The sequence below is a fragment of the Tetrao urogallus genome (genome assembly GCF_951394365.1).
Source record: "Tetrao urogallus genome assembly, chromosome: 10".
NCBI classification, from domain to species: domain Eukaryota; kingdom Metazoa; phylum Chordata; class Aves; order Galliformes; family Phasianidae; genus Tetrao; species Tetrao urogallus.
Genome location: NC_136823.1, coordinates 18,215,650 through 18,240,084, shown reverse-complemented (window position 1 = coordinate 18,240,084; position 24,435 = coordinate 18,215,650). Strand labels below are relative to the sequence as shown.

At 43.0% G+C, this 24,435-nt stretch overlaps 1 protein-coding gene across 1 annotated transcript in view; it reads right to left on the bottom strand.

Moving 5' to 3' along the window:
* The window catches only part of LOC306950093 (contactin-4), a gene marked incomplete at both ends in the record, with an annotated part of 119,835 nt that overhangs the window by 66,225 nt on the left and 29,175 nt on the right, over nt 1-24,435 (bottom strand). The window contains one exon of the mRNA XM_079540242.1: nt 15,232-15,327. Within this exon, the coding sequence (XP_079396368.1) occupies nt 15,232-15,327 (96 nt within the window). The remainder of the gene's footprint in view (nt 1-15,231; nt 15,328-24,435) is intronic.

The following is a 24,435-nucleotide window of genomic DNA, read 5'->3' as shown; positions in this document are numbered from 1 at the left end:
GATACTCAGGAGCCTACAAGGTAGCACTTCTCAGTTGGCTTATTATTTTCTGCAGGTAATTTATTATCTTTTTTCTTTTCCTTTTTTTTTTTTTTTTTAATTTACTGTTGGTGAAGAATTATCTTGTTATTTCAGAAGCACCCAGTAATGGCAAATAAACACCCCTGCTGTGGAGCACACAGAGGCATTTAAAGTTCAGCAAACATCCACATTGCAGGCATCCACTAAAGACCCCCAAACTTTGTAACTTTGTTGAATGAAAATGGTGAATCAATCATATGTTCTTCATAAAAACACAAGATGGGGAGGTTTTCCTGGATCAGCAATCCCTGTCCTGCCTGCCCTTCCTCAGGACGTTCCATGCTCCCATCATAGACAGCCCAGAAGCACCAAGGTTTTTGGCTCCTGCTTTTCCAGTGGAAGTTGGTTTTGCTTTAATTGCTTAGAACCCATTAATTTCCAATTTAAATATTTTTATTACTAGGCCATATCCATGTGCTTCTGGGCTAAAGACATCTTTACCTGAAGTAGTTCTTGCCTCTTTGCTGGTGAAAGCAATGAAGAGCCCATCTGCCCTCATTCTCAAGACAGTCATTTCATTCTTAAGAAAGCTGTAATAGCTTTTCCTAGGCTCTGCTCTAGAATCACAGAACCACCAGTGCTCCAGAAGAGCTCTACAGTCATCCAGTCCAACCATCCACCTACCACCAATATCACCCCACTAAACCACATCCCTCTGTACCACATTTAATGCTTCTTCAACACCTCCAGGGACTGTGACTCCATCACTCCCTGGGCAGCCCATTCTAGCACCGTTCTTTTGGAGAAGAAACTTCTCATAACATCCAACCTGAACTTCCCCTGGCACATCTTGAGGCCATTCCCTCTAGTCCTATCCTTAGTCACGTGGGAGAACAGGCTGACCTCCACCTCACCAGAGGTTAGACTCAAGACTGCAGTTAAAACTCAAGACCTTAGTTACAAGTCTGGAGTACATGCACCATCTGAGAAACTTGAGAGGCTGGAAACCCTGGTAGGAAAGACACAGGAGAGAAGAAAGCAGATGTGAAGCTGTGCAGGAGTAAGAAGGTCAGAGCACCACAATGGAAATGAACATGGATTCTTCCAACAACCAAAAGCGCTAAAGGGAAACTATTTCTATAGAGTGTGAACTCTCAAAACCTCTCCAAAAGGCGTCTTCAGGTAATATTGGTTTCGCTACATAAAACTAAGGAACTCCAAATCCAAATGCTGGACATAATAAAGATCCGATGTCACAATTCCTCCCTTCCTTTCATTAAAATAAACCACTGCACAAAGATGCAACCGCCTGGGTTACTCATCCTTACATCCTTGGAGCAGTCCATTATTGCTACAGGATAGCTAAAACAACTGGATAATTGTCTTGCTAAAACAACACGGGACTGATGGAGTATAAAGCACAGGAGACAAGGCAGACTGGAGTCTCTGTAAGTGCATTTGCTTGTGTGGCAACATGTAAATAAATACTGTATCAAACTCACTTTGATTTCCTTAGAGATCCTAGTGCAATATTTATGGCTTTTCAAACTTGACGGATTTCTTTTGATAAGGTTTCAGATACTAATTGCTCTGGAAGTGATAGACAGTTCACATCCCATAGGCAATTTGTAAGATCTGTGTAAACAGACACTTAAAATACTGCCTGAGATAGCTCCTGGTGGCTGTGGGTGATGGAAACGTTTACCAAGTTACAGACAAGCACTCTTTCAGCACAAAGAACAGATGGTAACAAGCAATTCATGGTTCTAATTACACATTACACTCTATATAGTCTATATGTTACAGGAACTTATTACAAACTTCTGCTTTTTTTAATTGAAAGACTGTTCCATCAGTAGGACCAAGGAATGATGGGGTCACCGTCCACGGAGGTGCTCAAGAAACGTTCAGATGTTGGACTGAGAGACATGGTCTAGTGGGGAAACATTGGCTGTAAAAAGGCCTCTGTAGCTATCGTGGGGAAAAGCTATTAGAACGTGAAGATTACAGTTACCATGAAGCTGAATGGGAGAATGAAATGTTGAAATTAATATTTGGGAAAGAAAGAAAAGGAATAACTTATCATTTTTAATAAGAACAGTGTGGCACAATACACTATTAGTTTTTATAGGCTTTACAGAAAGTTACAGAGAGAAATCCTGTCATTAACAGCTCCTGTAATTTATATATTATCACCTACTATGTCACTCTCAAGTCAGACAGGCGGGAACTATTATTCAATGTGAAACAAAAGCTCAGCAGCAATTCCTGTAAAGCGTAAAAATTATGCTTTGTTTCATACTGCAAGAAACAGATGTGAAATTAAGAAAATGAAGAATCCCTTCCCTGCATAACAGTCCCAAGCAACCCTAGATGTAACAGTAGCAATACAGCCTATTAGTGCATCATTTTGAGATATTTCTAAATGAAAGGTGAGGATCGTCCTGCTGTGCTATCCTTGAGGACAACTGAGCTTCAGGTGTGGTGAACACACTCTGAGTTAGGTCTGCACTCTTCTTGGTCTCGCCCCATAAGCCAAGCATGGCAGTTGAGCACCTGGGATCTGTGCTCTGGGGTAGTGCTCCGAGCAGGGCTGGAGTGGGAACTGCATCTGCCTACAGTGACAGCATATAAACCTCACAGCAGAATGGTTTTTGGAGGATAATTTACAGCTTTTCTTCTGCTTTTGCTCCAATTGCTTCCATGTCTTGGTGTTTAAATTTCTCTCAGGTGGTACTAACAGACTGTTTTGATAGCGACAGCGAATTCAGGCGATGATAAAGCGCAACTGATCACCTGACAAATGTCCTGTGAATTCATTTGGTGTTCTCACCTTACTATATTTTGCTGACTGCTCGTAGGGGACATCCCTAACTTCAAATGTCACTGGGATTTGATTGCTTGATCAAACTCCTTAGCCCCCTGAATAACATAAAGAGCTGAGCAGGAGGCTTAATGCGCTATAGCTGTTTGCACGAGCATGCAGTGTGAAAGAGAAGACAAAGGACTGTCAGGGAAAGATGAACTCGTGGCATTACTTACCACACACTTGGCCCTACCCAACCCCCAATGCTCCTTTCCACCCATACCTGTTTGTCAGTGTCACACCTGGAGTTTTTGACAGTTTTTCTCCTTCGTGGTTTTATTATAATAGTAGGGCTGCATGAATTATGCATTGTACACATTTCTTTCGTGATCTTGTAGCCCGTTTCATTGCCCTGCCAGCACTCAGGATCAATTTTTTTTATCTTCTCTTCTTAAATAATTGCTGCATAATTTAAAGGAATCAACCTGGGTGCAAACACTGCTCGACAGCTCTCCTCTCAGCTCCATGCTCTGGGGCAGCCAGGTAGCAGCGCTGCTTCTGGGCCACAACTGCACATTTTAATAAAAGGAGTCATGAATAATGGACAAGATTAATCTAAAGTTAATAAGATATTTTTGGCTAAACAGTCATCTGTACTAAAACTGACAATGCCGCTGCTCGAAAGTCAACCAGTGGCAAACGAAGATATAAACTATCCTTACAGGTAGGACAATAAACCCTTAATATGAGCGAATCAATGTCCAGAATTCAGCTTAGAGAAGTACAAAAGCACCACCGGTCAATTAGGGCCAATGATGATATGGCCTCTGACAAAGAAAGCACAGTTATCTGCCATGGAGTATTTACCCACATTGTTTACGGAACAGCTACAACGTTTCTGAGACCCATCCTCGTTCCCAGCAGCTTTATAGAAAGTAAAAAGCTTTCATGAGGCACATTAGGAAGCATCTGAAGGATAAGCAAGAGGATGCTTTGCTATTTAGAGGTTTTACCTGAAACTGTGTTATAAGCAGCTACAGGAAAGGAGACTGCCATACAACAACACACTCCTGGAAACCAATCAGACACAAATCCAGTCAGATCCACGAGGATGTAAAGCAGTAAGGGAAGGGGGTTAATGAGATGGGAACTGTTATGAAGACATGAAATCAAAGAAGGAGATAGGCAGACTGAGAGGTCATCTCTCCATCCTGAGGTTCGATAACTCACAACTACAACATCTCTGTGGGTTTTCAAAGCTTTTCTTCAAACCCTCCAATACCAATGCTGCAACTTCCCCACAAGGTCTAGCAGGGAATAATGCCCCAGAAGAGAATGGGGTGATGCTGCAGGTTGCACTGCTGTCATCTCCACACCAAGCAAGCAGTCCCTCTCCACTTTGAGGCAGTAACTCCTGCAAACTTAACTGTGCCCCTGTGTGTATTGACACTGGTTTACAGTAGCAGGAAAGCTGGATATACTGCAGACACTCACGCATCAAAACACATGCGGTGAGCACAATTTCCAATGCCCATTAACAGAGTTTGCCATCCTCTTAGTCACAAACAATGCAAATGCACAAATTGATGTCACTCACATTAATGAATCAGAAGCATGAATGAGGAAAATGCACCAACTGGCCAAGCTTTGGGGCAGACAGCCATCTGCAATGTGGTCAGGGCTGTGCTTGCTTCCTGGCCCAGTGACTCCATGCCCGCCCAGCACATGGAGCTCCAGGTGAGAGTAATAAAAAAGGTGAGAGGTCCTCATTACCTGAAACCCGATCAATAATCACCTGCATCTGCTGCATCTCCATTTGTCAGTATCTAAAATAGTTAAATATTTGATGGCTGCACATAATTGACCTGGCTTATCTCTCGTTAACAGCCTCCAGCCCCAGTCGATGGCTGGCTACACCGCCTGCATGGCACTGTAAACATTAATGAGTACTGCACCATGCCTTTTGGGACTGTGACAAATTTCTAACCTGCAATTCCCCCGGGAGAGAAATCAGCAGCAGCCTTTATCTATGACTGAATGGAAAATGTTGCTGAGAGTGTCATTTCACTGTATTTACAACAGCTAAATAAACAAACCTATTTCAAAAGGCCTTATGGGCAGCAGACACCATCCCACACCTACAGCAATCTGGCATAAAGGCTGACAGGTTTTGTCTTGACAAACCTGATAAACTGTCTTACAGGAATGTACAGCTTAGCCTGGTCCTGCCAGAACAAAAGAAATCCCAAAAACAAACCTCAGACTGCAATTATTCCAAGAGTTATTCCATTTTTGGGGAACCTTATGCATTTAACAACCACCAGAGAATCGTGCCCAAGTTTCACACCTACAAGTTGCATGCTTGGTCTCATTTAACCCCAGATGATTTGACGTTTCTTCCACCAAGCTTTATGATGCTCACTCTGTTTTTAAGCTGATCTCAATGAGGAAATGTAGGTTAAAAGAAACCCACAATAATAATAGCTTGATACATTCCACAGAGTGGCATCAGCATCCCCACGAAGGAACACAAAGGAACCAACAAAGCACCTCTGTGATAGACACAGTCAGCAGCAAAGGGAAAGGAGGGAGAGCCAAAATAAAAGACGTGGGGGGCCCGACTGAAGCTATTAGTTACTTATGGGCAAACGTCAAATGAAAAAAAGTATGCTGTAAGCTGAGCATGTACATAAATGACACACTGCATGTTAATTCTGCACTACATTTCTGAGCTGTGAGATTCAATCACTGCTTGTATTTCCCCAGCTTGTTCTACACAGAGCGCTGCAGATATCACCTTAAGGAATGACTCGCAGATTTAATCCATCAGTTTGTTTTCTGTTTAAAGCCAGGGAGAGTTAGCCTAAAAATCTTCCTTTTTTTGTGCACTTGCTTCAGTAAAGCTAAAGGTCCCTGGGCTTATTTTAAAACATATTTCAATGTGACCCAGTTAATCCTTTAATACCAGCCTTCAGTACCTTTGATCAGCCTCTTACTGTAGCTATAAGAGATTAGATCAAACCTTTCAAAAAACAAAGTTGGATGTGGAGCATTTGGTAACTGCAGTGAATTAATATCACAATCAACTCCATGGTTGAAATATTTGGCCAAGCAATGAGGGTGAGCAGTGCGTCCTTTAGGGCAGATCACTGCACAGATATCTCCATACACAATGCCACACCACTCCTCCACACAACATAGGAAAAAAGCCCTACAAATTCGATAGGCAGTGTTTTGACATACACCAGTTAAAAGCAACATCCAGTTGCACACTGAGACGTATGCATCAGATAGCAGAAAATGCTCAAACCAATCACCTGATGTATTTTTTAGCTGCAAAACAACACCTCAGCAGGAAGGAGCACAGGACTTTTGTGTGGAGCAATAGTTGCATTCAGAGATCCGGCAACTCAAATCTGACTGCAGAATTAGAGATGCAGAGCTGATGTTGAGGGCGTGCCTTCTGTTATGAGCATCCCAAGGGAGCTGAGAGCAGATCAGACCCTGGCTGACCCTGTGAGTGTGGTGCCAGTGGCCATTTACAGTGGGGTGAGGGGGGGGGTAAGGGTTGTGGCAAAATGGTTAGAAGAGCCTGGGAGCTGTCCTCACATCCCTAATTTATTTTGCATGGAGATCACAAGATGTCAGGACTTTGGATAAATGCCTATTGACTGAACTCTGTCAGATGACAGATTTCAGTCTTCAGGCAGCCTCTGTCTACGCTACCTTCTCCAATACCACTTCAATCTTCATTTAGAAGCAAAAGCAATATAACAGGGGAATGCACCACGTGACTAGCTTGCAGATCATCTCTTTTTAAACATGTCACGAGCTGCTACTGATAAATGAAAAATCCATTAATGTCACGATCCTTATTATTTCCAAGGGCCGTACTGGAAAGATGAGCCTGCTCTCTACACGAGTTACAAGCACCGTCCATCCCACCTCACTGCCCACCCTGGGACAGTCCAGCTGGGGCACAAACACTCAGCACACCGTAAGAGGGCAAAAAAATAAGGAAATCTGCTGTCTCACTTAAAACTGTATCACAAAGTTACAGAGTCAGAACCTTCCCAGCCAGGAAGTGAAGCAGCTCTGCTGACACCAAAGGTGAATAAATGATGTACGGCAGATGAAAACTGTGGTCTGAATGCCTGTGTGAAATTCTGTCCTCAACTGTGACCTATTTTGCAACTCCTGCTCACAAAACCCAGTTCTGCTGAAGCAGGGCAGATCACAGGCCAGGCACAGGTGCTGCTCACACAGCCAGGTTCCTAGAGAAGCACAAATCCAAAATGTGCTTGGCATTTGTTACTGGAAATACTTCTGATTTCATAAATTACTCAATTAAAACAACACCTGTATGTTCACTGTGCCATCAGAAATATCAGTCTTTTATGTAGGCAGAAAATAGGAATAGTGAGCGAGTTACAAAAGCACATTTCCCTTGTCCAAATTTGGGAATAATTTATCCTGCTCTCTTACCACTAAATATGTTGATAAACCTGTACACATGCTGAATCAGCAGTTTTAGAGAAAGGATCATGTCAGATTAATTTTAGTTTCATCCATTTCTATCCCCTAAGAAGCTTCTCTTACTCTTAATAATTTAAATGCTGACCGTGGTGTAATGTAAAAAATAAATGATGGGAGATGCACTCTGAATGGAAGCTACATCTCTCAATCACTTCTTATTTAAATGACTTTCATATGCCTGCATCTAAGTTTAATGAAACTTCTTTTCCTGAACTGCAATAACCCTCAGCACGTGGAGCCCTGCACAAAGCACGCTGCTCTCCTGCAGCTCCACACTCACTGCCATGCTGCTGCAAGAGAGGAGAGCATCAGATAATGCTGCACTGTCCAGAAGTGCTGCCAGGCTGCTGAGAGCCAGCACAGCTTACAGCAGGGCTGTTCCTCTTCAGTGGCTGGGGGATCCTGCCTCTGAGGTGCACATTGATGCTGCTCACAACAGGTGACTGTGGGGCATCATTTTCTGGTCACTTGGAGGCTTTAGAGCAAAACAGCATAATTGCTTTTAAGTGCTGGCTTTTATTTGCACATGCACATCTAACTGCTGCATGGGGATATGTGGCTGGGGGTCACTATTAAGCAATTTCTCCTCTTAGGAGAGGCAGGTATTTTTAGTGCTGCACTATTTCCCTCAAAGCGTATTTGATGGTACCTTACATATATGAAACAACATGGACCAGGTGTCACTTTAAGGTCCAAGATATGGACCAGTTACGCCAAACAACCTTGGAAAAGGTTGAAAAGCTTTTTTTTTTTGTGTGTGATTTGTGATTGCCTGGCATTCTTTTCCACTGCCAGCATATCTGCAATCCTCACTCTCCACCACCTAGATCTTGCCTCAGTTTTGTTTTTTACTCCTGTTCCAAGAAAGACACTTGTGGGCTGAGCCTCAGCCTGTGGAAAACACAATCCTACTTCAGCATTGCTCCACCACCACTGCTGGGTGGTTTCAAACAAGCCAGGACCTCCACTGGTCTGTACTAATGCAAAATACTTCTATGCTTTCCTCTGCAGCCACAAGGGCTTTGGCTTCAACCTTTGTAGCAACCCACGAAGATGGCTCGGTGACCTCGTGGCATTTTGAGAAAGAGTTAAAGCAGTGAATCAACACTTGCCACCAGCTTTGCAGATTTTTTGCTTGGTTTCCTGGAGAAATTGAACTTTTATAACCACATTGCCTGTGAGATGCTCCTCTCTAAATTAACTTCTCGCTAATTGGAACCAAATTCAACCAAGCAGAAAAGGTTTATAAAGACATTAAGATAGGAATGAAAGAAAAGAAACTGCTAATGCCTCAAGAAGGAAGAAGCGGGGTAGTATGGCAGTCTGCTTGGCAAAAGGCAAGAGAACAGCTCAGGGCTTTTAGAAGAAGTACGAGAAGTGCAAGAAGTACATCTTTACAAACCCCTGAGCACACTGCACTGGAAGGAACTGCAGGGAAGCAAAGGTTGAATATTTTGGTTAGTGTAGTGAAGTGGGATGGGGACATAAAACACTCCAGGTCACCTGGCATGCAAGAAACAGGGCAGGAGAAGCACTGTCATTCCAACAAACACAGGAAAGCAATGGTACTCGTCTGATCCAAATTTTTCATTCCTCTAAGAATATCACCTTAATGGGAATGTGTCGTAAGAGAAGGATCCAGCACTGAGAAGCTGATTTAACACTTAAGGAACGCGTGCTTAAATCCACAGCATCCAGCAGTTGTCATTGGCATCGATGCTGCACAGCAGGCAGAGCAGGCCAGCACAGTTTGGATGGAACTGAAGCTGAAATCATCAGCTGCAGTCAGGCAGACATGAGACGGAAACATCCTTGGCCTCTCTGGCTGTCAGTGATTTAGAGATACCTTTTTTTCCTCATTCCATTGCTTTTTCAAGGCTGACTGTTTAAATACTTGTCGAAGTTTTTACGCCAGCTTTGCTTAATGTTGACTCGAAGGGCAGCAATGGAGAATATGACCAACAACTCTAACCTGCTCAAGGGGAAGGCTCCCATACACTGCTCTAGTGATGGCATGGAAATAGCTGAAAATCCTATCAGCCACACTTACAGCCCAAACATCTCCACTGTTTCCAGCCATCGAAGTGCCCATCATTGCTCAAAAAAAGAAAAAGAAAAAGATAAAAGTAGAGAAAATATGACCAGAGGAGAAGCCAGGCATGAGTCATTTTTTCTGCAGAGCACAGAAGTGGTCTCAGCACCACTGTAATCAGTAAAGTGCTTTCTGAAAACATGCCTGGTGTCTACACTTCACTACCTACCATTCAGCATGAAAGGCTGAGATTGAGATGAAATCAGAATTGCCATCTCTTCTGTCAAATGCTAAAATTTCGTTAGTTCTACTCGATTAAGCTGTGCAACAGAACTAAAAGTTCTCTCAGCTATCAGGGGAAAAAAGGCAGGAGAGAGCAGGAAAAACCTGAACACATCCATTACATGAAAAGATGTGAAAATAACTCTCTGTCAACATTTCGGCTCACAGACAGGGACTACACAGGTGTATTTCCAACAGCAGTAATGGCATTTGAACAACTGAACCTTAATAAATGCTCTCCTCTTTGGGGAGATGGACATCCAGAAGCACATCTCGAAAACGGGCGCTGCAAAGAGGTTGACAACTGTTCCTCTGGCTTTTCTTTTTGTGTAATAGTAAGTACAAATACCTTCAAAACTAAGCAGTTCTGTCCAGGGCTTTTCTACAGAAACAAATGATGGCACAGAAGGACCTGGAGCACCATCTTCAGCGGCCATAGGCACTTGGGCAGAGGGATAGGACATCCTTTAGAAAGGTCAGCAAGTTTATAGTGCACATTCAAGCACTAGAAGCATATCTAAGCCACCCAAAGAAGCCATCAGACAGTCTATTTTTTTTTCCATAGGATACTGAGATAAAATGAGTGAGGAAAAAAGCAATAGGTGTGGTGGTACAGGCTATGAAAAGAGAGCTCAGAATGCACCATGCCTCTGCAGAATGCAAAGAACACAACGCTTAAATAGCTGAGTAATCCAGAGACACTTTTCCATGTACATTCATCATTTCCCACCACACTTGCAAATTCAAAATCCTTTATTCTATGGGATTTTCTCACCAGGGCAGGAAGGCAGATGTCATGAGAGCATCGTGTATACAGATCTTCCATAAAGATAAGAAAATCTAGGGAAGGGGGGGGGGAAAAGTGAAGAAATGCCCCAAGCCAAATTCATTCATCTCCCCACAGACAGGGACAGGACGGGTTTCAGGGCTGGATTTACAAGCTTGGTCTTCTGCATGTTTACGGATGTGCCACCAATGGCCACATGAAACTTGCACACCTTCCTATGACTTTTGCTTTAGCATCCAGCCTCACGATGAAAGGACCTCCAAGGATGACAGAAGGTAGCTGAAAACTGTAGGTAAAACGTTAATGAACCCTGTCCTGAACACCAAATGAATCCGACTAAAGTTGCAGCTCAGTAACTCAGTTCCCACACCCTGTAACAGAAACAGCTATTTGGCATAAAAAATGTTTTGATCATTTATATTTTGGAGATCAAGTCAACAGCACAGTGACCTCCAGATAATCCCTGGGCTCATTCCCTACAGACTTGTGCTCAGAGCCCTGAGAAAATCAAGAGAGGACTTGCTTTACTTTGTGCTGTATGGATATTTTTTTGGCTGGGAAGGGGTGAGGGTGCTCTTTTTTTTTTTCCCTCTTATCTTCCCAACAAACGTATCTTGCCAAGCTTGATTAACAGTGTCATAAAAAACCCCAACCAAAATCCAAACAAAGTAAAAATGTTTTCACCAACAGCTTTAAAAGTAAACAGTCCGTTTGACATTTCAAAATGCTTCACTGTTTCTAAATATACCTAAATGTAATAAAAAAGGCTTAATATGGAATGAAACACTCTGGACAAACCCAACTGATTTTTTGCGTATTTGTTTTCGTTTTAGCTAGCAAGGCCCCCAGATCAATTATTCATGCAGCTCTTGGGAAGAGAGGCAGCAGGGAGTATTGATCTAGAAGAGCTTTGAGAACATAAAGCAATACAGCATCGTTTTTATGGCACCCAAATCACACGGCTCATCCTGAGGAATGCTGAGATACCAAACCCAGGGCTCACTGGAGCAGTCATGAAAACTTCCTGATGTTCCTTACATTTCCAAAACTCTTACTGCGTGTGATTTAAGCACTTAATAAGCTCAGTCAGGTAGAAGTGCCTAGCGAATGCTGCTGTAGTGTGCAGCAGCTGCCATTGGGATCCCGGTGTGGTTGTAGGCTCATAAGGGATGGAAAAGTTTTGTGACGTTTCAGGGGAAGTCATCCTTAGTTGTAACAGAGCTCATTTCCAGAAGAAACCATGCAGGTGAGAGTATTCCTGCAGCCCTTCCACTAATATCTATATTCTTACTCAAACCCTGGGCTAAATTCTGTGCTTTATCACGTATAATCTCTGGATCACATACACAATGAACGCTCACTGAAGCCAAATTGGAATTGCACAAATACATTTAGGACTTTCAATCATCTTTTCTTGTCTACAGCTTGACTGCTTACACTTCTCCTGTTGCCCATCATGCTGTTATATCTGCACCTCATGCCACATTCCCACAACAATATTTACTCTTACATTATGTTTCCATGGGGGTTCACAGACTGGCTGACACAGGACCATCGTTAAGTTCTGATTAAAAAAGCAGTGGAAAGAACGAGGGAGAATCCTACATTCTCCAGATAATTATTTCAGACAAATGCTCACAACACAGGCAGGCATTTTTCTACTATTTCTTACACTTTAGTGCAAGAGAACAAGTAGAGAAGGGGAGAAAAGTAATTAAAAACTTAAAGCAGACAAGATGCCATCAATACAGCAGGATGGGCTTTAGGGGCTCAGGCTCCAAAAGGAGAAATTACGACTGAAGCAAATGTTTGATTTGCATTTGTTCTTTTTCAGCTCAGCAACTTCCTGAGCTGCAGATAAACATTTATTTTCCCAATTTCCAGCACTCAGCAAGCACTTCATCATAGGAGGCACTTACATCATGATGCTGCTTAACACAATGGAACACCAGGATGCACCGACCTGACAAAACAGCGGCTCCCTGCTGGAAATGCACAGCAGTGCACAATTCGTTTTGTCTTAAAGGAGCGAGGAGGAAAGCAGCCTGGATTCATATGCTGAATCTCCAAGCTGTATTACAACAAAAACTGGGGCCATTCATGGAGATGCCCATGCTGCCTTCACTAGCCCTACGTGCTCCACTTTATGATGGTGGAAATGTCTGTTAACTATCTGGACTTGCTTTCAAGATGAATTCCTAGTAACACCTGAGTAATGAGAAGCTTTATATTTGGCATCATTATGAAGAAAAAAACCTCTCAACAACTAATGTATGTAGGCCAACATAACTCCACTTTCAAATGCCAGCTCTTTAAAAATGGATATTTCCAAGCAGTGAATTACAGCCCAAAGGATGAAGGCCTGGAAGCAGACAGATGTTTGAATTTTAGTACAGCTTAAGACCAAGATGACCAACGACACAAGAGAGGACAAAGAATGATTCCCTTTTAACAGATTTCTATTACCGAAATTGCACAGATAAGGGCAGCCCTGTGCACTGCCACCTGAGTCACCCCAAAACTGAGGGAAAACTGCAGCTGATCCCCCACACAACTGGGAATTTCTCCTATCAGGAGGGAATTGTTGCACCTGCACCTCTGGCACCCAGAGGGATAACCTACACCCCGTGCTTAGCAACAGGCCAGCTCTTGGTTTCTCATTCTTTTCAGGCTTCTTTCATTCTCCTGAATGCCCTCAATCAAAGCAACAGCCATCTTCCAGCTGAATTGTTCTGTCTGCTCTTTTATTTTTATTTTTTTTATATGAAATTTTAAATGCAGAATAGAAGTTACACTAAAAAAAAAACTTCTTTAAAGCCATAACGTAGAATTTTTCCCCAGACAGTCCTATGCTTCTGTGCTGGTCGTGAATGTCCCCAGGCACCTTTGGAAGGATGATGAAGTTAGCTTTGCTGTCATAATCGAATTCCAAAATAAGTAATTGCGTTTCCTCCACCTTAATTGCCACTCACACTTTCAACTCGATGCATTTCTCCTCACTTCTAACCTGATTGCTGCACCACAACGTTGAATCATTGTGAAGTTACACTCAGAGGCAGCACGGGGAGGCACGGGCAGGAGCTGATCTCTGCAGCTTTGCTCTGCAAACACTGCCTCAGAGCTCTGGGATGGGAGCTGCCAACAGAACACTGCGATTTTCCGATACGCAGTTCATTCCCAGCAACATCTGATATTCTCTTATGAAGCTCCATCTGCCCAGAGCTGGAACAGGAGATAGCTGTGGTAATTGTGCAGTAACTCCTAGAGACCAAATAGTTTCTATTACGCTGGGAGACATACGGAGAGCGACGCACATGATTGAAAAGCATTAACGTTGCAGTTGTGACTTCTAAAACTCATCGTTATTTCCAACCTTGGGAGGAAGGAAAAGAAAATGAAATTATTTCCAGAGAGAAGATTAATTCCTGCAGAACAAGGGTCTCACTCTCAATTACCAGGAACTATTTTGACTTTCCACAAAACACTTTCAAACCAGAAAACCACCATGGGTGTACAGCAGCCCAGCTTGGTTACAACACTGCAATAGTATCAATTTAGACTAATTGTGGATCTGGCTTGATACAATTAAGATAATTTACTAGCTGTAATAGAGCAGACGGTAGAATGTGGCCATGTAGGAAGACATCTCTCATCCAAACGACAGAAGGAAATAACTGCCCTTCAGTTTCCTGTCTTTCTGGGCACCAGAAACATGTTCACCTCCTGTCACCTCTCTGGCACCCTAAGATGCTGTTGGGCAATTCTCATCCAGTTGGTGAGCAAGCTTTCAAAGGGCAGGCAGATATCAAAGCATGAATGGAAATTCCTTGAAGAGGGATGCAGAAACATGATGACTGAAAGATGACCAGATGCCAACGATGCACCAAAATGCCTCCCAACACAACAGCAGGCTGCAACGGCTGCTTGCTGAGTACTGGTTGGTGGTCACAGGCCACACATACCAGTGAGAAAATGCTGTCTTGCTTTGGGTCACGAGTGCAAAATTCTCATAAACCTCATAAACACTGATATGTGTGCTCCCAGCAAAGAATGGCATCTGATAGACACCACATGTTCTCATTTTAGGGTACGCACATGCAGCAGCTATTGCAGTCTCTTGGTGTTAACATTCAGAAGGTACACAAAGAACATAATACAGCCCTTAAAACCCTATGGCAATTCAGAGTAAAAGGTTGCAAATATATAATTTCCTGTCGTGGTATTTCCTCCTCTCCTATACCACTCTGCTTTGCCTCTTCCTCCTATAAAAACAGTAGGAAGAGCATGTACTGTCTTTCCAGAAATAAATCCTATGAGGCCTGGAAAATTGCTGAGCATCCAGGAGAAAAAAAACACAGGCAACAAGTGTCTCAGAAATTAAAATAATACTGAGAAGATCACACACAGAAGTAGCTCTGTCAACAATCTCCAGCCTATTTTTCAGAAGATACACATAGGTCACATTTTAAAAGGCTGTGGCAGTTCCACAAGGTCTCGGCCATGTCTCCTCCATATGCACATACTGCTCTGGTTTGCCTCAGATTGCCTCCTATGCACATACCTGGATAACAGTGCAGCTAAGACCTTTCTCTGCACTCATACCCAACTAGGGATCTCCCAGTTTCTTTGCTCAACACAACTAAGAACCAACCCTTCAGGCAGGCACCACCACAGAGCTGTTCTCTGAACCTTCTGAAGCGTATCCCGAGAATGAAAACCTTTCACATTGCCACTGCACCCTCAAAGCAAGAGAAGCAGTTGCCTTACCTCCGGAGTGCGGCGGTGGTCCGCACAGCAGCACCATGCCCTGGCCCTGGCGGACGGACACTGTGCTTCTTACTCTGGTCTTGAAGTTCTCGAGATCTGCCAAGAGAAATAACTCAATTAAAGGAATTGCTTTTTCTAATGGGAAGGACAGAAGGTTTATTAGGATTCTGCTGCATGACAAGGAAACAATGTGAGCATCAGCTTGCATGAGAGGTTTGTGGAACTGGGTGGGCTACAGAGCAGCAGCAGCCTGCTGCTGAAGTAGCAAAAGGATTACAAAATGTTCCCAAGGCTTTAAGATGGGAAGGGGACGAAGTGTCGATTTACTCAGGGCAGAAGAAATGCCTGGAGAAAACTCCAGCAACCCATAACGCTGCTGGAAAGTTCTTACACATTTAAGAAGAATTACTGCCTTAACCCAGTTCTCTTTCCCCTCAGGAAACTTGTTACTCATGCCCTTGCAACCCATGTGCAGAAACCCTTCCTTTCCCACAAGGAAGTCTCTCACTAATAACTATGTTAGCCACACGGTGCTTTAATTAAATTCCATTCCTCCTTCCACCTCTCTCCCTTTGCTCTCCTCCAGGGGCCACAGGCTGCAGAAAAGCAGCTCCCTCTTGCCTTGCTCGCTGAATTCAAGAGACTTGCTAGGAGGTGATGCTGCACAAGCTCAGCACCAGGCTCTGAGCAGCACCATCGGCTGCTGCAGGAGCACAACGCGCTGAGTCGCTTCAGCAGCCTTTAAACAGTCCTTTGCATTTCAATTTCCATTTCTTCAGCTCTCGGTGTGGCTGAGCCATGCTTTGGTGATTGCAAACCTGTTGTCAGTGCAGTTGGGAACCAGAGGAAACACGGGCGATAAATATTTAACAGCAAGAATTAGCAGGAACATCATTCAAATGTTAAAAGGGCAAAAAATTTAAGCCATGATTTTTATCCCCTGTTGAAAATGGGTTTTGGAAGCACTACTGTGCATACATAAGAAAAGAAATCTGGAGAAATCACTGCTTCATTTCAGACAGATGAGCATGCAGGTTGTCACCTTGGAGCAGTCTGAGCTGGAGCTGAGGATGCCCCTGTGGTACCCACTGAAACCACAGCCCCCTCCTGCCCTCCTGAAAGCAGATCTTCACTCTCACCATAATAAATTAATAGTGAAAATAAATACAAGCCAGACTTGTGAGAGCTGGGTAATCAGGCAGAGCAGTGGTTCCTGTTACACTGGGAGCCCTGCTCATGGACACATCCTGCTGGAGTCAAATTAAGGACAACATACAGGCAAAAAGGGAACTGCATTGGAATCAACAAGCAGGAATTTTCTCATAGTGCTAGAAGGCATCAGGAGATCTCCAGCAAAGGTCTGGCATGCGCTATGCTCTAAGCTTCATTGTTTCACTCCAGCTTCATTCATCCACTCCAGTTTTAAAATTTGTATTTCAGTTGATAAATATTGTGTGATTTTAAAAAGACGCTGCATGCATAAAAAAACCTCACCATTATTGGTGAAAACAGACACAGTCTGAACTAAACAGTTACTGACCTGCCTGCCTTCTGCTCCAACTCACAGACAGAACCAAACTAAGATCATGCTGCCATTTGCATCAGCCAGCTCTGCTGGAAAATCAAACAACCTTGTGGCATGGTGGGATGGGTTGGTTGGTGGTTGGACTGGAAGATCTTAGAGGTCTTTTCCAACTGTAATGATTCTGTGATTCTAAGATTTTTTTAACTTGGGCAAAATGGGTGCACACAAAAGGTTCAACAATTGGGCTTGAGTTCAAAATCGATCCAAATTTAATCTGGGTGCCAATTTAGCAGCAAGTTTGCATGTGTTTGCTCAAACTCCAAGTAGAGAGAGATGGACACAGAGGTCCTCACAAGGACTCAAGGTCACATGTAGTAACAAAGTCATTTCCGATGTAGTCAGATAGATATGGAGACAGATATGGGAGAAAACAGAAGAACAATTTCTAAGTCTTAAATAATATATAACATGAAAGATTATTTGTATGCAGTTTATATATGTCTTACACGTGTTAGACAGATTTGCCTCTGCACAATCCATTATGCCACGTGCATATCCATCCACACACATATACACACACAGAACATTTCAAAGCTTGCACTGGATTCTGTTTTCAGTTCTGAATTCTACAACAGCCACACACAGGCCTGCTTTAGAAGGTAAGAAAGCTAGCATCAGCTCTCAGCCTGCGTGGTTAAGCCCACTTGAACAGCGCTCCAGGGAATGCTTCAGTTAATCACCAGGGAGGGAACGGGAGAGGCTTTCATCACCAATCATAAGGAACAGCCACCTTGGTGATCCAGCAACTCCTGATTACAGCAGCGTGGAGAGCAAGTGCACGACTCAATTGTTTAAATGCAGACTTTGTCCTCTGATTTTTTTCTGCGGGGAGGAAATAACCCAATTTGTTGACAAAACAGCCACGTATTTACGACAGGAAAAGGAAGGGGTTGCTACCAAGAGCAATCTGCTTGGATGATCAACTAAGAAATGATGGAAGAATGGTCAAAATCAATGTGAGGCAGCAAAAAAGCAAAGCATTCATCGTTACCATTCCCAGTGCAAACTATTGAGTTTTTAAAGTCAGTTGTCAATTCTGGAAAGCCTCACACATGTGCTTAAAAACGAGCTCTGAAAGAAATAGCAAGATTAAGGTAATTATAAAAAAGCTAATGCCTCATCAAACTGATTGGGCTGATGATTCTGATCCTTTCACACTTCAAATTTATTTGTGCAGTACCTAAATAGTAACATGAATTAGCAATAATAATATCACTGCGTCTTAAAGACGTTATTAATGAGAAGTTTCACTTAAACACCATCTTGCTACACAACCTTTCCTGAGAATTTAGGAGCTGCTTCCATATTGCTGAACGGCTGCAAAGCGTACAAATTAGTGATGAGCTGATTCGAGAGGTTCTTCTGCTCTCCCCTGCTGTGCCAAATAGGCAAAAATATTTTTTACAAGCTTCTGCTCGAATGGGTGCAAAATATCGCACTGAAATTTGGCACAGCTGAATTCCCCGTGCAGTGAGGTCAAACTGCTTGGTTGACAAAAGTGAAACTCGCTTGCTGGGTACAGCCCCACGGGAAGCTTTCAGGGTGGAGTAGCACTCTAACACTTATTTTCCTGTTTCTGTTGTTTTCCCAAGAAAGCACAGTTATCCAGTACCCTGACTGGAGGGGAGTGAGAAATTACCATCTCTACTTCTAACATCAAAAAATCAAAGGGATAGGAAAGCAGGAAAAAGAGTAACTCTTGCAGCTGAAGGAGTACACTCAATTCACTGCTTAAACACTTCAGTTCTGTCTGTGACCCCTTTATTCACTGCTACATTCTGCCCTGCCTTGCTTTGCCCCCAAAACCCAAAAAGCCTGACTAGGATTTTTGTTCGCATATGTTATTAAAAATACAACAAACCCCTAAACCAACCACACAAACACACCACAAAAGCCCAGAAGACTTACTGGGACATCAAGCTCTCGGCACATTTGGAGGACTATGACACTTCCACACTTCTCTGAACACCAGCTCTTTCCCATTGGAAAGTGCAGGTGAGCAGATGTCACCAACAGACCCAGGCAGTGCACAGGTTTGCTCCTGGGAATTGGCAACACAGCGTGTAAGGACTCTGAAAATTTGAAGTATTTCAATACAGGGTATTACAAACTCCGTATCAGAAATAAGGAACACGGTCATTGTAAAACAGTGTGGTTGAATGCCAGATACAATGCACTGAGCATTAGTAAACAGAAGGGAGACGACGTGATGAAGCAAAACAATGCCTGGAAAAGATAAGTTGATTAAATTCTAGCACGCAGGCGTCTCTGTAACTTAATTAAAATTTTTAGGGTGGGAATTGCTTCAATTACAGTGATCTATCACAGCCTAGATCAAGAAAGAAAGGAGTCTTAATTTCAATAAAAAATATTTACACATGAAAACAAGTAAAACATGACCAGAATTGAGGGCTGCTAATATGGGTAGAAACTACTTCTGGTCAGAGCCAGGATCCCTGCGTGTGCTTGGGTGAAAATCTGCTCATTCCACAACTCAGATGCTCGTGGCATGAGGCAGCATCTGACCACTCAGAAACAGCCCTTCTGTTTGCACGATCGATGCGTATCAGATGTAGGCAGGATGTAAACCTACTCCAAGTGATCAAAGCAGCATGCAAACTCAGTATGTCTTTCCACTTAGTGAACTGCTCGGTGAGCCTTGGAATCAAAGTTTGTTCTTTTGAGAGGAAGTCTGTTCTGTGGGAGCAGTGAGGTGCTGGAACAGCTGTCCAGAGAGGCTGTGATGCCCCGTCCATCCCTGGAGGTGTTCGAGGCCAGGTTGGATGGGGCCCTGGGCAGCCTGGGCTGGTATTAAATGGGGAGGTTGGTGGCCCTGCATGTGGCAGGGGGTTGGAGATTCATGATCCTTGAGGTCCCTTCCAACCCTGGCCATTCTGTGATTCTATGATTCCTTTAAAGAAGGATTTCAGAAGGTACATCAAAGCCCCAGCAAGTCAGCAGGACCAGATTAGCTCTCTGCTCTGCAGGTTCTTGTACCATGACTAGCAGGGAGAGGACCCGTGGTTTTAGTATTTACAAACAATCTCACTTATAGCTCCACTGATCGTTCTATTTTTAAGCCATCTCCCCAAGCAGAGTATTTAGAGCATTTGTACTGCAGGCCCACTTCGCTCCCGTTCTTGACTACAACGTGGAAATAATTCAGCTGCTGAACTCAGCACGCCCTGGGAACAAGAGTGAAACAATGAGGCTTCCCTTAGGAGGCTGTGAGTCTCAGGTCATTGGTGATCTGACAGAGAGATCCCTATTTTTTCTGAAAGCTAAGCTCTGTTCAGCCTTTCTTTGTTAGCCAGAGGAGTGTTTCCATGGTTTTTCCTTCTTAGGCTACTTATTTATTTATTTAAAGTGTGGCATAACATTATCAGGATCCAAAATGCTTTCGTAATTATGCCAGCCCCGAAATTAAAGAGAGACCTCGCTCTGCAAGAGGGCTATCTAAAAATGACCATAGGAAAACAAAAATATTATGGAAAACTACATGAATGGTAAATGATTCAAATTGATTGTGACAGGTGTCTGCATGTCTTTTACAAAGCCAATTTATGTGACTGCATCCTGTAGAAAGAAGCACTGCCGTACATCTCTTTGAATGGCATACTGTCAAAAACTCATACACCATTAGTGAACCCTTTGTCATTACATTTAAGATTTTTTCCTAATGATTAGAAAAACACTGTCAATGCTGTTTTTATCTATTACTCTTATTCTTGCTGAACTGGGATGAAAACTATTTCTCCTTTAAATATTCTAGCCAAAACACACATATAACAATCACTTCTTTATACATCACTGAAGTTTAATTTCCAAAAGAAAGAGTGACTAATATTCAGGCTTAGAGAAAAAAAAAATTGTCTTTCTGATGCTATATTTTACTTAAAGTCTATCTCTAGAGATTCCTGTGAAGTAAATTTGATAACACATCAGTGATATTGCTGTAGTGAGTTGATGCTAATAGCAAGCAGTAACCAAAACACAATACCTCTATCTCTATGTCTATCTATATCTTCTAATGTATTATTATTTCTGTAGAGTGAGCTATTCAACCTTAACAGAGGATGTGTAAGATTGATAGAAAAACAAAGGATTGTAGCACAGGATCCCAAACAAGATGATTGCAAAGGCTTTGATAGAGAAGACACAGGATGTAAACGAGAGTTCTTGAAGCTATCAATACAAACCCACAGTCTCCAATAAAGGAAAGCCTTGGGAATGAGAAAAAGTGGGTTTGTGTATAACAAAAGACAAGAACCTAAGCAACATCAGACTTGTGTATTAAACCTTTAATAACAGAGAAAGGAATCAATGAAGCAAGAGCAAGTAATTCAGTAGTATTAGCTAGATTGTGTTAATGATTTCCCACACAAATCAGATGGGGTCTGGTGCTTTGTATTCCACACTTGAGTCTTGGCTATCATTTGTACACAAGAAATTTGCATGGATCAAAAATAATGTGGTAAGTTAACAACAGGCAGACCAGGAAACTGAAATAAATTTGTTCACTGTCAATTTGGGGCATTTCTTAGCAGACAAAACACCACTCTTCCTATTCACATTAAATGGACTCTAGAGAACCATGCACTGAGCTCCCCAGCGACAGGAAGGATGGGAAATAGTGCAGTGATGCAGGTGAGGTGTAGTTGCCTCTTCATCCACGTGAAACAAACACGAAACCCACTTATGTACACACATACAGCCAAGAAACTGAAAGTCAATTCTCAAGCATGACTTAGAAAGGTTTACGAAGCATAATGCAGTTTTCCTTCTCAGATCCCTTATATAATTCTAAAATGATCTCAGCAACCTAAAATTTAGAGTGATGTTTAAGGTCGTATTTGCTTCTTGAATCAAAGTCAATGGGATTTTTTTTTATTAAAGGTCACATGGTGTGATGCCAAGGGGATTCAGAACAGGCTGCCAAAGACATCTTGTTTAACGAAACAGCAACCAGAGGAATTAGCTAGATCTTCCTTGTTCTACTGAACAAAGAACTCTGTACACAGAGATAACTCGAACGTCCTCTTTCAAAGGGTTTTCACCAAATCTGAGTAACACCAATACACACAGAGCACACTTTCATGTAAAGTAACAGACACAACCAGATGGAAAAGAAGTCGTTTGCATCACTGACCGTGGAATAACATGACTTCACTGAATGCAGGCTATAAGCTATGCTAATTTAGCCCATAATACAGTCTTGAAGATGGGATTCTAGTGCATCTCAATCAATTACAGATTTTAGAGGACATTGGTTTGAAGAAATCACAGCCTGTCTATAAGAAGGCAGGCTGAAAGCACTTTAACTGATGACTAGCACCCACAAAAGCATTAAAGCTTTTTGCTCTCGAAACACTTGACAAGATTTGCCTCCAGATATTTATGGCTCTAATATCTCTAAACACTGTCTCTATAAAACCTGTGCCTGACTTTTTAAAAGCAGGGTTTTATGTCACCCCTTTCAAAAACACACAAAGATTAAGTTCCTCTGCCCATGTCCTTGTCGTTGTGTCAAGACTACGCAGCTGGCTCCGTGGTTCAAAATAAAAACCCCTTTGATACAGAGCTTAATAGAATTTTAGTTTAAGAGCGGCTGTTCAAATGAATAATTTTAGAGTCACTGATTTGAGAAAAGGTTTACAAGTCTGGGGATAAAAGCTTTCTAATCTGACCTTTAGAACAGAAATTTCACTGGGATTTCTACTTCGCTAGAGAAAAGTTTTAGATGTAAACATCTTACCATTCTCCCAGTCTGCCTCCCCTCCGGAGAACAGCTTAGGTTGGGCTTTATGACTGCAAGCAACAAACAAGGTCCTGCCTGAGCATCCTTACCAAACAGCCTGATCCAGTTCCATCATTTCCATAATGGAAACGATCCTTTTCACGAGATGAAAAATCTCTCAGACAAACCTTTGCTGCTGTAGGGACACCTGCAGCTGGAGAGGCCTTGTGGTGGGGTTTGCTCTGAATTTAACTCCCTGATGAGAAGAGATGCATACCTGGAGGATGGGCAAGATGAACCCAAACTCTGTGTCCACTGGGGAGACATGCTGCCTCCTTTAAGGGAACTCTGCCAACGGCCACGTTGGTGCTACAGGAGGGAAAAGCTGGTGTGTCTGGTTGTGCACACTCAGCCTCTTCGATGGCTCCCCAGGACTGTGCACCAGCACTGCACAGGGACAGCCTCTCCCATGCTCTGAAACCAGATACTGCAGAGACACAGAACGCAGACCAGCCCCACTGAAGTCAAACATCTGCTTAAGTCTGCAGAAGACGAGTAAAACAACAGGAGCCAGCAGGAAAAACAGAAGTACATGTGAGCAGCTCTCGTGTTCCTCCCAAGCCCTCCCCACTCTGCCTGTCACTCACATCTCTGACCTATGCATATCATCTCTGACTTTGACATCTCTATCTGGATTCTCATATTGAGATGATGTTTAAATCTTGCCGAGCCTTCCTGCCCCCCATCCATCACACACACACTGATTTGTCTATCTTCATGGCTACAATTCCTCCTTCAGGCCTTTCCCTTGCATCTCAAAGACTGTGAGAGCTTTTCCTGTAGCGTTACAAACGCCGCTGGCCAAAACACAGCTGCAAAAACCCTGGATCCTGCACTGTGCTGGGCTCTCTCCTCCCTCATGCCATGTGAGCTGCTCAGCTCCTCAGGGCACACTGCTGGCCCAGTGCTTTGCTCTGATTCCATCCCCTCTTCAAACAGGCAGCAGTGCCTTGCACCTTCCCATCCGCCACTCATCCCACTGGGGAACAGAGGCTCTTATAAATATCTGCAAGATGTCAACTGTTCTCTGCCCAAATCAAATTACTCTTCTTTATGATGCTACAAAAAAAAAAAAAAAGTTCTCCTTGACTTTGCACTGCTTTTAATAAAACCTCCCCATTTACTGTCTTCCTACAGGAAACACTTCAAACATTCATTTTGAAGGAAACCTTTTGCTTGATTCAAAACGCTGAGGACTTCAAAAATTGTATTTTATTACTTTAATCTTGAAAACCTGGGCAGACATTTCCCCTAGGGGTGACTTGAACAGAATGAGTTTACTCCCAGATTTTTGGATTTTTTTTTTCCAGCTTTTAGCAAAAACAGTGCATTATTCACACACATCCTTCCAGCACAGACGACCGTGCAGCAGCCACATAGCAGGACTTCCACCTGCAGCAGGAGGTGCTATAAAGCCCTCTTGCAGTTGGTAACTGAGCACTAGAGCAGCAGATACTCTGGGTGTTCCCCACTGGCACACACTGTATGGTGGTGCTTCCTTTGTGCAGCTGGATGAAAGCTAATACAGAACCCCGAATAATCCAAAACAATATGCCTCAAGCTTGCTGAGCTTGAAGTTTCCCTTTACTTGACACAAATGAGAAACGCCCCACTGAGATCCTGGTCTTAAAGGTTACCCAGCTGCTCAGCTGGCCTCTGAAAAGGTCCTACATTGTACTAGAGAGTGCTATTTAGACCAGAAATACTCCTTATTTTCCTTAAGTTCATCACCCACTCTGCATGAATTATGAGATGGTGCTCACGTTTGCAGCAGACAAGGAAACTAACAAGATGCAATTTTGGACAATCATATCTAAAGCTC